The sequence below is a fragment of the Saccopteryx bilineata genome, chromosome 8, assembly GCF_036850765.1.
Source record: "Saccopteryx bilineata isolate mSacBil1 chromosome 8, mSacBil1_pri_phased_curated, whole genome shotgun sequence".
Classification (NCBI taxonomy): domain Eukaryota; kingdom Metazoa; phylum Chordata; class Mammalia; order Chiroptera; family Emballonuridae; genus Saccopteryx; species Saccopteryx bilineata.
Genome location: NC_089497.1, coordinates 69,906,535 through 69,924,449, shown reverse-complemented (window position 1 = coordinate 69,924,449; position 17,915 = coordinate 69,906,535). Strand labels below are relative to the sequence as shown.

The 17,915-nt window shown below is 51.1% G+C and overlaps 1 protein-coding gene across 6 annotated transcripts in view; it reads left to right on the top strand.

Moving 5' to 3' along the window:
• Positions 1-12,494, top strand: part of ECE2 (endothelin converting enzyme 2) — a 35,726-nt gene extending 23,232 nt beyond the window's left edge. For 5 of the 6 annotated variants that reach the window (XM_066241003.1, XM_066240996.1, XM_066240998.1 and 2 more), the window contains 15 exons: positions 368-492; positions 581-727; positions 879-944; positions 3,538-3,726; positions 4,750-4,892; positions 5,251-5,365; positions 6,734-6,844; positions 7,738-7,836; positions 7,936-8,013; positions 9,143-9,246; positions 9,425-9,535; positions 9,658-9,725; positions 9,887-10,077; positions 10,191-10,286; positions 10,987-11,957. In XM_066241003.1, coding sequence (XP_066097100.1) covers positions 368-492; positions 581-727; positions 879-944; positions 3,538-3,726; positions 4,750-4,892; positions 5,251-5,365; positions 6,734-6,844; positions 7,738-7,836; positions 7,936-8,013; positions 9,143-9,246; positions 9,425-9,535; positions 9,658-9,725; positions 9,887-10,077; positions 10,191-10,286; positions 10,987-11,163 — 1,820 coding nt within the window. In that variant the 3' untranslated portion in view covers positions 11,164-11,957. Of the gene's footprint in view, positions 1-367; positions 493-580; positions 728-878; positions 945-3,537; positions 3,727-4,749; positions 4,893-5,250; positions 5,366-6,733; positions 6,845-7,737; positions 7,837-7,935; positions 8,014-9,142; positions 9,247-9,424; positions 9,536-9,657; positions 9,726-9,886; positions 10,078-10,190; positions 10,287-10,986; positions 11,958-12,071 lie in introns of those variants that run through there. The other variant, XM_066240999.1, reaches the window with a different exon arrangement.
• The last annotated feature ends 5,421 nt before the right edge of the window (positions 12,495-17,915 follow it).

The window sequence follows — 17,915 nt, the reverse complement described above, 5'->3', positions numbered from 1 at the left end:
ATGAATGAATAAATAACTAGGTGACTGGGGCTACTCCTGGGGTAAAGCAGTGCAGGGAGCAGAGGGCTTCTGAGAGGTGGAGATAGGTTTGGGGAGGCAGACCTCTAAATATAATGAAGAGACTCTGCTGTGCCTGTTTGGAAGACTGCTGAGGTGTGGTGGCACCAGGGAGCATGTAGTGCTCAGCGGTCTTGGCGGCTCCTGGTGGCCAGGGGAGAGGAAGCCACACTTGGCTGTTTTGGCCAGCCTTCCCGGTTCTACATTAGAAGGACTGCCCCTTGTTCAGAAGGCAAGAAGAGGGACCAAGTACAGGCTCAGGAGCCCTCTCAGCAGTCAGCATAGTTGCTACCTGAATTCTACTCCACAGAAAGCACCACCTTCAATTCCAGCAGCGAAGCTGAGCGGAAGACACAGCGCTTCTACCTATCCTGCCTACAGGTGGAGCGCATTGAGGAGTTGGGAGCCCAGCCGCTGCGAGACCTCATTGAAAAAGTAGAGTCCCTGGGTGGGCTGTGGGATGTGGCCCCTGGGAAGCTTTGGGGGCCCCTGTGCCATAGGTTCCCCTATGACCTCTACTCAGATTGGTGGTTGGAATGTTACGGGGTCCTGGGACCAGGACAGCTTCATGGAGGTGCTGAAGGCAGTAGCAGGGACCTACAGAGCCACCCCATTCTTCACTGTCTACGTCAGCGCTGACTCTAAGAGTTCCAACAGCAATGTTATACAGGTACAGGGCTGGGGAAAGCTGGGGAGGGAGTTATGAGCCATTTTTTGAGCCCAGCCTCTCCTCCCTTATGACTGGCAGGCTGGGGTGGCCCCCTGCACAAGAATCTAGGTTTTGGTAGAGGTGGGCTTACTCCTTTACCTTGCTATTGCAGGTGGACCAGTCTGGGCTCTTTCTACCCTCTCGAGATTACTACCTGAACCGGACCGCCAATGAGAAAGTAAGAAGCATCTGGAGAATCCCCACCCTCTCCCTGTTGAGGTGGGCTGATCCCTGCTTACTTTGTCAAGGGTTAGGGTGAGGAATAAAGGTGAGCCTGTCCTGTCACCTAGTGAGTTGACTACCCTTCCTCCCTTCTTTCTCCCTTCATCTCTCCTTCCCTTCCCTTCCCTTCCATTTCATTCTATTCCATTACCTTCCTTTCTTTTCTCCTTTCCTCCTTTCCTTCCTTCTTCTCTCCCTCCCTCCCTCCCTCCTTCCCTCTCTCCCTCTCCTCCTCCCCTCCTCCCCCTCCTTCTTCCAGGAAACCATGTTATAGGCACCAACAGTGTGCCAGTGCAGTGGAGGGGATTCTGAGATGGACATTTCAGAGTTACAAAATCTTTCAGGGTAGATGGGATCATGAACCTAGTTATCTGAGAATAAGACTCAGAGGATCTCTGGCACTCAGGAGAGACTCGGGTAGCTAGACAGGGTGTCCTAACGGGATTACAGTTGAGCCAGGCCCTATAGAATATCTAGGGGTGGGTGATGGCATGCTGGGTAAAGAGAACAGTCTAAACAAAACTGTTGAAGAAGGAAAGGCTAAGGTGTATTTGGACCATGGGAAGGGGTCCAGTTTGGCAAAATGGAGAGCTCCAAGCAGATAGACGAGAGGCTGGGAAGGTGGACAGGGTCCCGTTATGGAAGGGACCTGCAGTGGCGCCCTGAGTTTTTGTATAGGCCTCAGAGCCATTGCATGCTCCAGAGCAGAGAGAAGTGACCCAGTGAGCAGTGTTTTGGGAAGCCAGTGTGGCTGGGTATGAAAAGTAGATGCAAGAGAGGGAGTCTGGAGATCAGCTAAGAGTTCTACAGTACAAAGGCTCCGCGTCTATCAGGATCCAATGGGGAAGTAGCAGAGAGAATTTAGGAAGGGGAGGATGCAAGAGACATAAGTTTGAATCATGAATTTTTGGTGACCAGATATTAGAAGAGAGAAGTAGAAGGAGGAAGAGGTGAAGCGAGTTGAGGCTATCAACCCAAGTGATGGTGGAATGGTAGGGTGGCTGTTGAAGAACCAGTCCGAGGCACATAGGGGCAGAGGAAACAATGTGATGTCATAGGAAAAAGATAGACTTTGGACTCAGACCTTGATTCCAGCCCCAGCTCTGTGTCTTGGTGCAAGTTGAGCTAGCTCTTTCAGGCTGTTTCTTCATCGTAGCGTCTACCTCATACGGTGTGGGAGCGGGGAAGGATGCAAGGAGCGAGAGCCTCTAATTTTAGATGTGTGAGTGTGGAGGCCCTGGGCACCAGCTCTATGGAGAGGTCAGCAGTAGCTGTGAAAGCTGGTGTGACCCTAGAGACAGGATGGACCCAGAGGGAGCCGTGGCCTTGAGGACTGTCTCCTTAGAAACCTAAACAAGGGCTTTAGGATAGATGAGAGAAAGGGGAGAACAGAGAAAGGAGAGAAGCAAATCCTTCCTTTTTAAGGGTAATGGGAGAAAAAGAGCCAGAAGAGGAGGCTACTCTGGAGTAGAACAACCAGGAGAGTCATTTATCCTTTTCTCAGTCATTCACAAACATTGAGTACTCCCCAGCCAGACCCACTTCTAGGCCTGTGGTGAGTAAGACATTGCCACCGCCCTCTAAGTGGGGGAAACGGCATGAAGTAGCTGGGTACACCCTGTTCACAACTGCTGGGGCTGTATAGAGGAGAAGCATGGCATTCTGATGGTGTAACAGGCAACCAGCCTAGTCCTAGGGTCAGTGTAGACTGCAGTGAAGAGAGGGCTCTAGGCAAAGGGAACAGCTAACTATGCACAGGTGGGAAGGAGTATGGCCCCCTGACAGACTGGAAAGGAGAGCAGGAAGGGAGAGGGGCCCGCGTCCTTCTGGACAGGGAGATAGACGTATATCGTGAATGAACATTGCGGGTCAAGTGTAGCATTTATCCCAAAAGAAATAGAAACTCAAATGTTGGGAGAACTGCACGGTCCAGGATTTGGGACAGGGCAGGAGAAAGGCTCTTGGAGTGTTGCTAGTTTGTCACGGGCAGGAAGTGTCCTATGCCAGCATCTAGGGGAAGCTGCAGTGCAAACGGTTCAGATAGGATATAAACTTCAGAGAAAAGCAAGGTTCAGTAAAGTATCAAAAGTCAGCCTCAAGCTGAAGGTAAGGAGGTAGGGAGAAGAAGGGGTAAGTCAGGTGGGCAGGGCAGGCATCAAGATCATTGGTTGAACTAAGCATCCCTATTAGGAGCTGGAATGACTGAGATTGATATTCAAACCTCTTCCTCTGGCACCAGCAGCAAGGAAAAGGAGAGCTGGGGAAAATGAGAAAATCTGAAGCATAGAGAATGGATATTAAGGGATCTAAAACTTGTTAGTGGAGTGGAAGGAGAAATGGCCTTTGGTGATTGAGGGAGCCGGGGGTAGGGCTTCGGGGTGAGAGTGAGGAGTTGTCCCTGGGAGGAGGACCACAGGGAGTCAGTCAGTGCTAAGCAGTACTGAGGTCAGCAGAAGAGATAATAAGCAGAGGTGGTGGCCAGAACAGACCCTTCCAGCCTTGGGCAGGACTTGTTACTGGGCTATGAGGATGACTCAGGGTTTTAACAGGTGCTTACCGCCTACCTGGACTACATGGAAGAGCTGGGGGTGCTGCTGGGCGGCCAGCCAGCCTCCACACGGGAGCAGATGCGGCAGGTGCTAGAGCTAGAGATTCAGCTGGCCAACATCACAGTGCCCCAGGACCAGCGGCGGGACGAGGAGAAGATCTATCACAAGATGAGCATCGCAGAGCTGCAGGTGGGGCAGCGGGGGGCGGAGACAGCAGAGCTGCAGGTGGGGCAGTGGGGGGCGGAGACAGCAGAGCTGCAGGTGGGGCAGCGGGGGGCGGAGACAGCAGAGCTGCAGGTGGGGCAGCGGGGGGCGGAGACAGCAGAGCTGCAGGTGGGGCAGCGGGGGGGGGGGGGGCGGATACAGCAGAGCTGCAGGTGGGGCAGCGGGGGGGCGGAGACAGCAGAGCTGCAGGTGGGGCAGTGGGGGCGGAGACAGCAGAGCTGCAGGTGGGGCAGTGGGGGGGCGGAGACAGCAGAGCTGCAGGTGGGGCAGTGGGGGCGGAGACAGCAGAGCTGCAGGTGGGGCAGCGGGGGGGGCGGAGACAGCAGAGCTGCAGGTGGGGCAGTGGGGGCGGAGACAGCGGTGAGGGCCAGCCCCCGGCACGGTGGCTCCGCTTCTCTCCAGGCCATCTTCCCGAGACGGCCAGTCCTTTTCTCATTTCCTTGCTTTTCTGAGCTTCCCAGCTGCATAGTTGCTATCCTGGAAAGAAAAGTAGTGTCCATTTGAGATCATCTCTCACTGGGCCATCCCTTGGTCCCTTTTATGTTCCCTGGGCATGCATAGAGAGATGAATTTAAAAACCTATAACAACTTGTATAAGAATCCACAGAATAATCAGAAGAGATATGGAAGCATCTCCTAGGGCCTGAAGTTGGGTAAGGGCTTTCTGGAGGAGAGGCCAAGTATGTAGGGGTGCTAGGTGCTGTCAGGGGAATGGTATGTTATCCACTGTCATGAAGATCTGTGAATATCTGCACTCCAGCTGAATATCACACATGGTGGTTTTCCTTGTATAAGTGATTGGGCTCCCAGATTGAGGAGCACTCAGCCTTGGAAACGGGTTTATTGAAAAAAGAGGCCACAAAGCATCTAGTAGCTGTTACCTTGGCAGTGGGAAGGACTCTCAGGCTCCAAAATTCTCAAGGGGCGAAGTGTCTGCTGGAAGCCAGGCAGGCAAGCAGGGGGACTTGAGATTTTTTCTGCTCCCAGACCCTGGCGCCCTCCATGGACTGGCTGGAGTTCCTGTCTTTCTTGCTGTCACCCCTGGAGCTGAGTGACTCTGAGCCTGTGGTGGTATATGGGATGGATTATTTACAGCAGGTATCAGAGCTCATCAACCACACAGAGCCAAGGTATGGGGGAATGGGGCTCAGGACATCATTCAGCCCCAAGCAGGCACAGCATAGGGAACTGGCATAGTCAGCTACAGAAGGATGTGACAAGGCCCTGGACATTCCAAACATCAAAACGGAATGTCTGCAGGCTACTCCCCAAGGCCAGGGCTTCAGGGGGGTATACCAGTGATCTGTATCCCTGCTCCAACCTGACTTATGCAGGCTGGTGTGTGGTCCCAGGGTGAGAGAGGAGGATTCTGGGATAGCTGCTACATATGCCTCTCAGGACTCCTGCTGCTTGCACATTCATGGAGCTGGTTTGGGGTGGAAACGGTAACCCACCTGCCCTTTTCTTATGTTCTGGTCTGGACGCCAGCATCCTGAACAATTACTTGATCTGGAACCTGGTACAGAAGACAACCTCAAGCCTGGATCGACGCTTTGAGTCTGCACAAGAGAAGCTGCTGGAGACCCTCTATGGCACCAAAAAGGTAGGCTCTCTTTCTGCCCCCACCTTCCGGCCCAATGTAGCTGATGCTTCACATCTCCTGTGTGTCAGGCACCAATTGACTCATGGTGTAGTATGGAGCACAGGATTAGGAATCGAGCTGACTTGGGTTATAAACCCAACTCCTCCGTTTTTTAGCCTATGAACTTCGGTCATGTCACCTAGCCCCTCTGAATCTATGTTTCCTGGTCTGTAAAGCAGGAATATCTTGCAGGGTTGTCATGAGGATTGAGTTAATGTAAGTGAAGCACCTACCCAGTGCATAGGCATCACTCAGCTTTGATGATGATGACGAGGATGAATAAATGCAGTTCTTAGTTTAAATATGCCCCATTAAGTAGGAGAAGTGGACATGTAAATAAAACAAACATATATTTGGGGGGGTTAAGAGCTCACACTGAGTGAAAGGCTTTCTTTATGTTATAGGACAGAGGTGGGGACAGCACATTCTACCTGGGGGGATGAGGGCATCAGGAAAGGTTCTCTGAAGAGGTGACATTTGAAGAATGAGTTCATCAAGAAAACTAGAGAGAAGGGCAGTCCAGGAAGAAGGAACAGGATGTGCAAATTCCGAGAGGCCAGAGGGAGCATGGTGGGTTTGCATGTGTGCTGGTATGAGCTTGAAAATGGCAACAGAGAGGCCGAGGGTGGGTGGTGGGCCTGGGGCACGCCATGGTTGGACCTGAGTGTGTGTTAGAAGTCTGACATTGAGTTTTTCAGGGATGGGGAACCATGGGATGGTTTGAAGGAGAGGACCCAGTTAAATTTATGTATTAGATTGTCTTTCTGGCAGCTAAATGGAAGACAGAGGGGCATGGCAGAGGAGGTGGGGTGAGAATGGAGTCAGAGTGTCTAGTTAGGAGAACACTGCAATCTTCAGGCAAGAGATGATAGTGTTGTAGGGCAGGGAAGTGGCAACAGGGTGGACAGGAGAGATGACTACGAAGTAGACTTTGTCGAAACTGGTGGTAAATTGAATGTAGGGGTAGGAAGCTGGAGGAAGCTGGTACTCTGGGTTTCTGGTATGGGGGACTGACCCGTATAAGACCGAGAGGTGGAGCTGAGCAAAGACACGTCTGGACCCCCAATGGGCTCTTAGGAACTTAAGAGGAAAAGAGTGCCAAGAACAGAGTGGGCAGCACATATGTTCCTTCTGAGGCTTCCTTGCTGGGGTTGGCACACTTTGGGATAGTGCCCACTTATTTTCCTTGGAGTTCAAGGGAGAGATGACACGACAAACCCAGTCGTCCATTGTCCAGAGCTGAGAGGGGCTGGCCCCAGAGACATAGAAAGACCTTCAGCCTGGAGGACAGAGCCATCTCTGGGAGGCCTGGCTGTTTGTCCCTTACAGTCCTGCACACCAAGGTGGCAGACCTGCATCTCCAACACGGATGACGCCCTTGGCTTCGCTTTGGGCTCCCTCTTTGTGAAGGCCACATTTGACCAGCAAAGCAAGGAAATTGTGAGTCTTCAAGGTTCTTCCAGCACTACTCCTTGTTTTAGTTAAAATTTCCTGTTCATATTTGTGAGTACAGATAGGAAAAAAACTGGAATTACATTAACAAATTAATACTGACTACTTTGGGTATGAGGATTATGATGGATTCTTTTTGTCCTTTAACGTTCTCTGCATTTTCTAAATTTTCTATAATGAGTTTATGTTACCTATTTAATTAGAAAAACAATATTATTTATTAGGATATGATATGAATGTGCTTAAAGTATTATCTATAAGGATGTTTATGGAAGTGCTGCTTATAATAAGGAAGAATAAATATAGTTTAAATATCTAATCACTGGATAATGGAAAAATAAATTGTGGTTAGGATGGACTTTGAGGCAGCCTTAAAACTGATAATATATCTACAAGTGAAAAAAAGTAAGTTACAAAATATATATATGTTGCACAATATAATTCCATATTCCATATATATGTAAATCCAGGTAGAGAAAGGCACTAGAAGTAGATTATCAAATGTTAAATGAAGTTCTCTCTGAGTAAGGGGTAATAAGTGGTCTATTTTCTTCTTTAGTTCTTCTCAGTTTTCCAAATTTTCTGCTATTAATGCCTTCCCTTCACAATCAGATAAAAATCAATGCACTATATTAAATTATAATATTAACTCAATTAAGTTGTCAATTAATATTCTGGATTTAGAAAAAAAGCCATCCACAATCCCAGTACCTTCACAAATTGTGTTTCCTGCTCATCCTCCCCAGATGCTCAGGCTTATTCAAGAATTTGGGCACTCCCACATGCTCCCCTGGAAGGACAGGCATGGGCCACGAGGGTGGACGGGGGAGGAAGGATTCGCTAATGCGAGTGGGAGGCAGACTTGTACCCCTTCCCCCCAGGCCGAGGGGATGATCAGCGAGATCCGCACCGCCTTCGAGGAGGCCCTGGGACAGTTGGTTTGGATGGATGATAAGACCCGCCAGGCAGCCAAGGAGAAAGTGAGTTGTGGCCAGGCTTGGGGCGCCATCTTGAGGTTGGGGTGGAGGATACAGGATTTTGGGATCCTAGGGGGTAAACCCTTAACGTGGTCTCTTTAGGCAGATGCCATCTATGATATGATTGGTTTCCCGGACTTTATCCTGGACCCGAAAGAGCTGGATGATGTTTATGATGGGGTGAGTGAATCTACTCACCAGGTCTGAACTTCAGCCCCATGGTGGACACTACTCTCTGGGCTCAATAGTTGGAGCTCAACTCTAGGACAGCAGTTCTCAACCTGTGGGTCGCGACCCCGGCGGGGGTCAAACGACCAAAACACAGGGGTTGCCTAAAGCCATCGGAAATACATATTTTATTTAAAACTGTATTGTACAGCCCTGGTCGGTTGGCTCAGTGGTAGAGCGTCAGCCTGGCGTGCAGAAGTCCCGGGTTCGATTCCCGGCCAGGGCACACAGAAGCGCCCATTTGCTTCTCCACCCCCCTCCCCTCCTTCCTCTCTGTCTCTCTCTTCCCTTCCCGCAGCCGAGACTCCATTGGAGCAAAGATGGCCTGGGCGCTGGGGATGGCTCCTTGGCCTCTGCCCCAGGCGCTGGAGTGGCTCTGGTCGCAACAGAATGATGCCCCGGAGGGGCAGAGCATCGCCCCTGGTGGGCAGAGCAACGCCCCTGGTGGGCGTGCCGGGTGGATCCGGTCGGGCGCATGCGGAGTCTGTCTGACTGTCTCCCCGTTTCTAGCTTCAGAAAAAAAAAGTATAATAAATACCCCTGTGTTTTGGTCGTTTGACCCCCGCCGGGGTCGCGACCACAGGTTGAGAACCGCTGCTCTAGGAGAAAAGGAGATGCTTGTTGATTCTTTTCAGAGGTGATGTAGGTAACCTACATTGCTCAAGTGCTGGCTCTGTGCTAGGCTGCAGGCCAGACATTAGTAGAATGCAGTGTTAACCATCAGGGATTTGCAGTCAAACCTGAGTCAAATCCCGTTTCTACCCCTACCTACCTATGTAACTGTGGACAAGTTATATAATCTCTCTGAGCCTCAGTTTCTTCATCTGTAAATTGGCGGTCCTATTAATGCCTACCTAAGGGGTTGTTGTGAGAATAAAAGGACGCAGTATGTAAAAAAGTGGTACCTGCTTCATAAGTGCTCTTCAAGTATTGGTGATTATTATTTACAAGATATTCTACTCCCATTTTACAGTTGAGGAAACTGAGGCTCAGAGAGGTGCTAATTAGTAGCCAAACTTGGGACTATTATCTTCTCCAACCTGTTCATTTGCTTGCTTTCTACTTCCCACCATTGACACAGTATGAAGTCTCTGAAGATTCCTTCTTCCAAAACATGTTGAATTTGTACAACTTCTCTGCTAAAGTGATGGCTGACCAACTTCGAAAGCCTCCCAGCCGGGATCAGTGAGAATGGACACCTGGGGCAGCAAGAGAGGCAGGGGAGGTTTCCAGGGCTTGGGGTGGGGCAAGGCTGATCCCAAACCAGTGGCACAAGGTCCTTGCAGGAGGTAGGTCAAGGCTGCCGGGCTGGGAGCAGTATCAGGAGAGTCAGGAGGCTGAGAATCCCCTTCTCCCTCCCCAGGTGGAGCATGACTCCCCAGACAGTGAACGCCTACTATCTTCCAACCAAGAATGAGATCGTCTTCCCTGCCGGCATCCTGCAGGCCCCCTTCTATGCTCGCAACCACCCCAAGTGTGTCTGGGGCAGGCGGGGCTGGGTGTGGAGCCTGGGCCTCTGGGGGGCTGGGGCAAGGCTGGAGCGGGGGTTCAGAAGTCCTTCTACCGTGTCTTCATTCAGCATTTCTCACCGACCAGGGCCCTGAACTTTGGTGGCATCGGTGTGGTGATGGGCCACGAGTTGACACATGCCTTTGATGACCAAGGTAGAGGCCCATGGAGTTGTTCCCTCCAGCCTAGAATTCCCAGTGGCTCCTACAAGGCCTTGAGATGTTGGGAGCAGGCTGAAGGGACCTTGGATGGGAGAGCTCCTGACCCCAGGGATGAGCTCTGGTCTCAGCGGGGTATAAAAGTTTGTTCTTTATAGGGCGTGAGTATGACAAGGAAGGGAACCTTAGGCCATGGTGGCAGAACGAGTCCCTGGCAGCCTTCCGGAATCACACGGCCTGCATGGAGGAGCAGTACAGCCAGTACCAGGTCAACGGGGAGAAGCTCAACGGCCGCCAGACACTGGGGGAGAACATCGCTGACAACGGAGGGCTCAAGGCTGCCTACAATGTGAGTGGCCCGGCCAGCCCTCCAGGGCAGAGGCCACCCACCCTGGGGAGAAGAGTGTGGTGGAGGTGGTAGGTAGGCCCTGACGGACTTCTCACTCCTGTGCCCAACCCCAGGCGTACAGAGCATGGCTGAGAAAGCATGGGCAGGAGCAGCAGCTGCCAGCTGTGGGGCTCACCAACCACCAGCTCTTCTTTGTGGGATTTGCCCAGGTATTGCCCTCCTGGGAGGCTGGGGTCTGCCCCTCTCCCACTCCCTCTGGGCCTGTCATTAGAAGTCTGGGGCACGCAGGAGAGATTAGGAAACGGGCCGGAGGTGGTCCGGGGAGGCCTCCTACCTATAGTCTCCTGGCTGGGGCCCCCCAAAGCCTGTGAGGAGGCCTGAGGAGAGCGAGTCTTCGGGAGGCTTTTGCAGACCTCAAAGGGCAGGGCTGCCCTGCTTGAGGGGGACGGGGTGGGAGCAGGATGACCCTCACCATGTGCCTGTGAGGTGGCTGTGGAGGAGGAAATTAAAGCTCAGGGACAAAGTGGCCCGTCCAGGGCTCTCCAGGAATAAAGTAAGTGGCAGAGTGTGACTCAGGCAGGTCTCCTCTAGGTACTTTGTACAACAGCAGGCAGCCTCTGGGGGGGGGGGGGGGCTTCTTCCCTCAGACCTGTGGGTCCTGGGCAACGCCATTGCTAGGGCAGCTTAGAAAGGCCTTCAGGAATTTGGGATGGAGGGTGCAGTCCCCTCCCTTAGTGCGGATAGCAAGGGGTTGGGGACTGGCCGAGCTGCCCCCTGTGTCCCTGAGGCCTTCTGAGCTGAGGGGCGAGGCAGTGCTGGTCTGTGTCCCTGGGACGGCTCTGCTGCAGCCGAGTCTGTGACCCTGCCTGCATTAGACACCATACACCCCGTGTCTGTCCTGGCCCACAGGTGTGGTGCTCGGTCCGCACACCCGAGAGCTCTCACGAGGGGCTGGTGACCGACCCCCACAGCCCTGCCCGCTTCCGCGTGCTGGGCACTCTCTCCAACTCCCGTGACTTCCTGCGGCACTTCGGCTGCCCTGTCGGCTCCCCCATGAACCCAGGGCAGCTGTGTGAAGTGTGGTAGACCTGGGTCTGGGGAGAAATGGCCACCTGTTGCGAGGGCGTGGGGCAGCTTGCCCAGCAAGGCTGTTTGCTCTGGAGTTTGGAGAAAGCAAATGCCAGGTCGATTGGGCCCAGCCCCTCCATACCACAGGTGACATGAGTCCCAGTCCCTGCTCAGCCACCACACCATGCCTCTGCTCTGAGGGTGTCCCTGCCTCCCCCAGAGCCTCCACCATTTACCATGATATCCTTCCATGTCACCTTGCTTGAAGGAGGCCTGGGTGGGGGCACCAGCTCCCATAGGAAGGAGTCCACCTTTCTAGTCCCGAGCTCGTTCGGCCTGGCCTGGTGACCAGGGCCTGCTGTGCCGCTGCACTCCGACAGCACCGGGCCTGGGCGGCGAGCCTCCGTGCTGCTTCTGGAGGCTCGCACTGCTCAGTGGGGGAGGACCCAGCTCCTTTCTGCACCCCGTCAGGGGCTGCTCTCCGCGTCATGCTCCCCATGCTGCTGCTCCCCACACTGCTGCCGGCCCTCAACTGTGCTTAGCTCTTAGGGGAACCCTGAGGGACTTGGGAAGCCTCCTGCCGCCTCAGTTTCTCTGGGCCTAGAGCAGAAGTGTGTATGCAAAGGGGATGCTAGTTCCTATGTCGTGAGGCACAACTCTTAGAGGGTGACTGAGTTTCCCTGGACCAAGCAGGAGAGCAGATAAAATAGGGAGAGGGAAGGACAGAGTTTATTTTTACAGGGAAGAGGGTGGGAAGGGTGTGGTCTTGGCCCTGTAGGACCCTGTGCCAATAAATAGACACACATCAGTTAGCCTGTCTCTTCCTTCAGTCCTCTTTTCATTTATTCAATTACTCATTCCAACATTTATTGAGCACCTATTATATGCCAGGCACTCTTGTAGATACTCATTAACTCATTTATCAGACACAGGGGACTGAGATTTGAAGCCCCAGGAAGACAGAAAAAGAGAGGTGGGATGGAAGAATGGAATGAAGTTGGGTCTGATTGGACAGAGGATTCTGCTCTCTGGAGGCCATGTATTCATCGCTGGCTGTCCTACAGCTGGAAGGATTTGCCATTGCCCTCCCCTGGTGCATGCAGCTGGCCCTGACTCTGAGTCTGGGTAACTACTGAGCCAGGGTGGGCTTTAAAGATGGGTGGTCCTCACCCTTCAGTGGAGGGAAGTGTGGCCAAGGTAGCACGCCATTCCCTGGAGCTCAGAGCACACCCCTCTGCTTGTGGCTGAAAAGAGATGCATTTCCCTAGACCTCCAAAGGCTCAATGCTCCTGACACTCACCCGTTCCACCTACATACACTCATCAAGGCCTACCAAGTGCCAAGCACACAGAATGCAGATATGGCTGCCACCCTCCAGAGTGAGGGAGGAAAAGAAGCATTTATTGAAAACATCTTGTGTTCCAGGCACCTCTGCTAGGTGGCTCATTTCTTCATTCATTCATTATCAATTTATACATTCACAGATATATTTTTTAAAATGTATTCATTACCAACAGTGTATCAGGCACTGGTGATGTAAAGATGAATAAGATGGTTCCTTCCCTCAAGTGACTCTTCTGTTGGCACTTTCACCTTCGTGAGCTTATCTAATCCTCATAGCAACATATTTTATACGTCTTACAGTTTCTATTTTACAACTATAACCCTAACCACTTCATTGAAGTCAGAGACCTAGATTGAAATCAAAGCTCTGATAGCTGTATGAACTTGAGTCTGTTCCTTAAACTCTGTCTCAGTTTCTTTACCTGTAAAATGAGAACTAGAGCAAAACAGTGGAAAGAGTCCAGTCTCAAATCTCTTTAAAACTCAATGTACCCCAAGGTGGGAGTGGGTTTGTTGAGTTTGGAAGAATAAGAATGAAGCTTTGCCAGTGACTAGTGCTTGGGTCCCCAGTCCCTGGGTGATGGCACCAGCATGTGTCCCACAGTTTGTATCCTGTCCCAGCACCAGGCTGTTCCCATAAAGAGCTATATTTGGGCCCCTGTCAAGTTACTTGGAGGTGCTGGCTGCTTACCAAGGAAAGAAAATAGCTGGCTACTCAGAAAGGAGCAAGGAGGCCTTGAGAAGTCTAAGACCAAGGGGAGGCATGGCTTGGGCCTCTGAGAGCATGACTTTAGGAGGGACAGCAACATGTATCAGAAAGAGGAGGGTCATCACATCTGGAAACCTGGTTCTGGCTCCATCCAGCTCTGCTACCCCCTACATGTGACACTAGGCATGGCTCATTCCCTGTTCAGAGTTCAGTTTCCTTAGCAGTCTGCAAAACAGTGGTTTGTATTTTTTTTTTTTTTTGTATTTTTCTGAAGCTGGAAACGGGGAGAGACAGTCAGACAGACTCCCGCATGCGCCCCACCGGGATCCACCCGGTACGCCCACCAGGGGTGACGCTCTGCCCACCAGGGGGTGATGCTTTGCCCCTCCGGGGCGTCACTCTACCGCGACCAGAGCCACTCTAGTGCCTGGGGCAGAGGCCAAGGAGCCATCCCCAGCGCCCGCGCCATCTTTGCTCCAATGGAGCCTTTGCTGCGAGAGGGGAAGAGAGAGACAGAGAGGAAGGAGGGGGGTGGGGGTGGAGAAGCAAATGGGCGCTTCTCCTATGTGCCCTGGCCGGGAATCGAACCTGGGTCCCCCGCACGCCAGGCCGACACTCTACCGCTGAGCCAACCGGCCAGGGCAAAACAGTGGTTTGGATAAGATAATATCTGAGGACCAGTTCAGCTTTAATGGTTTTTTGTTTTGTTTTGTTTTTTCATTTTTCCGAAGCTGGAAATGGGGAGGCAGTCAGACAGACTCTCACATGCGCCCAACCGGGATCCACCCAGCATGCCCACCAGGGGGCGATGTTCTTCCCCTCTGGGGCGTCGTCGCTCTGTTGCATCCAGAGCCATTCTAGCGCCTGAGGCAGAGGCCACAGAGCCATCCCCAGCGCCCGGGCCATCTTTGCTCCAGTGGAACCTCGGCTGCGGGAGGGGAAGAGAGAGACAGAGAGGAAGGAGAGGGGGAGGGGTGGAGAAGCAGATGGGCGCTTCTCCTGTGTGCCCTGGCCAGGAATTGAACCCGGGACCCCTGTACGCCAGGCCAACGCTCTACCGCTGAGCCAACCGGCCAGGGCCAGCTTTAATGTTTTAAAAAGGAATTCATGGGCCTGGCAAATTCCAGAACCCAAAGAAATATTAAGAAATGACTTCTGAAGGTTGGGTATTACACAGAGGATGAGATTTATCATGTCAGACAGCATAATGAGCGAGGAGAGAGGCTTGGCAGCATAAAGCCTTGCCCTTGACATATGATTTCAGAGGCCAACTTAAGATGCTGACCAGCTGTCCAATGTGACATAGAAACTATATTTGCAAATAGGTCAAAGTGTCTAATAATAATAAGCAGCCGCTTTCATTTACTGAATCTTTATTTTGTTTAAGCCTGTATTAAGCACTTTAAAAGCCATCTCATGCCTTCCCTGGCTGGATAGCTTAGTTGATTACAGCATCGTCCTGAAGCACAGAGGTTGTTGGTTTGATCCCCGGTCAGGGCACATACAGGAACAGATTGATGTTCCTGTCTCTTTCTCTCTCTTCCTCTCTCTCTCAAACCAATAAAATAAACATTAAAAAACAAAAACAAAAAACATCTCATGCTTGACTAGTGGTGGCGCAATGGATTGAGCATCGGCCCGGGACGCTGAGGTCCCAGGTTCGAAATCCTGAGGTCGCTGGCTAGAGCACAAGGTCCACCAGCTTGAGCACGGGATCATCAACTTGAGCCTAAGGTCATTGGCTTGAGCCCCCTGGTCAAGGCACATATGAAAAGCAATCAATAAACAACTAAAGTGAAGCAACAAGTTGATGCTTCTTATCTCTCTCCCCCCACCATTCTTGTCTCCCTCTCTCTAAAAAAAAACAACAGCCCTGGCCGGTTGGCTCAACGGTAGAGCGTCGGCCTAGCGTGCGGAGGACCCGGGTTCGATTCCCAGCCAGGGCACACAGGAGAAGCGCCCATTTGCTTCTCCACCCCTCCGCCGCGCTTTCCTCTCTGTCTCTCTCTTCCCCTCCCGCAGCCAAGGCTCCATTGGAGCAAAGATGTCCCGGGCGCTGGGGATGGCTCTGTGGCCTCTGCCTCAGGCGCTAGAGTGGCTCTGGTCGCAACATGGCGACGCCCAGGATGGGCAGAGCATCGCCCCCTGGTGGGCAGAGCGTAGCCCCTGGTGGGCGTACCGGGTGGATCCCGGTCGGGCGCATGCCGGAGTCTGTCTTGACTGTCTCTCCCTGTTTCCAGCTTCAGAAAAATGAAAAACAAACAAACAAACAAACAACTAAAAACAAAAACCCCCAAAACATTAAATTCCCACAATAACCTATAAGAAAGTTCTATCATTTCTGTTTTACAAGTGGAAAAACTAAGGGAAAAAAAGATTACATAACTTCCAATGTCAGATAAGTCAGACTGCATTAAAATAACATTTGCAAATCAGATGCTCTTAATCACCACCATTTAGTCTTCTAAGTCAAAACAGAGTTTAGACTCTAGCACAGACATTTGTCTTCTGGGCAATTTCATCATACTTCTATGTGAGACCACCACTAGCAGGTGCATTTCCATGCTACCCAGCTCCCTTGGGCCAGGCACAGGTGACAACCAGGCAGCTGTAGGAAACCTAGGCATATGCTGAGCTGAAATTAAGCCAGGTAACACCTGTTTGCTGAACACTCTGAAGGTGCTTGGTTCCAGAGGCAAGGCAAGGTGAACATCAGATGACAGGCTCACCCTTAGTAGCCCAGCCATGCTGATGAACATGCATCTGTGATATGCTCTGCTGTGTTAAGGCAGAGGGGGATGAAAGGATGGTGCTCCCGAGTGGATACATGAGAACACTTATCAATAAAGTGCTGGCCCATACTCTATACTGTCCCACTGGGAAGTCTGACTAATTCCCATGTACAACTCGGTAACATGTCAAACAATATGATTTCACATTTGAGAGCATGCTGGAAATGTCAGGCTGGAAGAGAGTCCCTTATAAAATAAGCACAGTTTCAGTGGGCCTATCATGACTCACTCACAAATGGAGAATCTGGACAGTTTTCCAATACTCCACTCTGGGCTCCAGTGAGAGCCCCAGACCATGTACATAAAGATGACCCAAAGAGCCCGACCAGGCAGTGCTGTAGTGGATAGAGTGTAGGCCTGGGATGCAGAGGACCCAGGTTCAAAACCCCAGGGTGACTGGCTTGAATGCGGGGTTGCTGGCTTGAAGCCCAAGGTATCTTGCTTAGGCCCAAAGGTTTCCCAAAAGTTGCTGGCTTGAGCAAGGAGTCCCCCCACTCCCAGTCAAGGCACATATGAGAAAGCAATCACTGAACAACTATGGTGCCGCAGTGAAGAATTGATGCTTCTCATCTCTCTCCCTTCTTGTCTGTCTGTTCCTATCTGTACCTCTGTCTCTCTCTCGCTAAAAAAACAAAAACAAAAAAAAAAACCCACAAAAAATCTGAATATAAATGCAAAGCCATCTATTCATTCATTCATTTATTTATTCAAGCAATATTTGTTGGCCCTGGCCAGGTGGCTCAGCTGGTTAGAACATCGTCTTGCTACACCAAGTTTTCAAGTTTGATCCCCAGTCAAGGCACATATGAGAATTAACCAATGCCTTGGCCAGATAGTTCAGTTGGTTAGAGCATCACCCCAAAGCACAGAGGTTGCCAGTTCAATCTCCGGCCAGGGTACATACAAGAAAAATTGATGCTCCTGTCTCTCTTTCTCCTTCTCCCTTCTTCTCTCTCTAAGGTCAATAAAATAAACAGTAAAAAAAAATTAAAAACAGAATCAATGAATGAATGCATGAACAAGTAGAACAACAAATTGATCTCTCTCCCCCTAAATCAATCAATAAAAATATCTGTCAAGGCCTATCACAGCCAGGTATTAGGTTGGGTGCTATAGGCACAAAGATGAATAAGACACAGCTCCTATCCTCCAAGAGCTCAGAGTCTAGGAAGGGAGAGCTCTGTATGAAGCATGGTGTGAGTGCAGGGAATAAACGAATAACTTGAAGGGGAGAAAAAGCATCCTAGATAGGTGACACTGAGCTGGAGTGCAAAGGATGGGAGAATTTTCTAGTTGAAAGCAGTGAAAGGCATTCCATATAGAAGGAACAGCCTTCCATATGAATAGGCCGATCAGCTTGAAGGACAGGGTATGTTCAGAAATGGTGAAATGTTTAGGATGATCAGAAGGCACCGGTTAAAGGGGCATTATGAGAGGTGAGAGTCTGTTGAAGAGAACTTATAACAGTAGGTATGAAAAGAGTTATATAACATCTGCTATCCTGGGAATTAACAGGAACAAGGGCCAGGGTGCAATCTCACCTGTTTGAAAAATATAACACAAAGAAAGTAGCAACCTGGTGGAAATAGTGCAATGCTTTGTCCTGCCAGAAGTACTTCTGGAGTTATGTTAGTGATGCTTTGGCCTGAATGGTTCTCAGATGAATAGAATCAAAAGATGTGTAGCTCTACATTTCAGGCCATGAATTTGGGGGCAGCAATGGCAGGCTTGTGGCTATCATTTGAAGGTGGTAGGAAGGGACAAGTGATGGACTGACTGGTCTTGACTGGTGGGCAATTTGGCCACAAGGCTGGGAATTTGGCCAAAGATAGAAAGGACTGCTTTTGAGAGGGCAATCTGAATGAAATGAAGCTTGAGGCAGGACATCAATGTTATCATGGTGCCTTGAAATAACTGCCAGACAT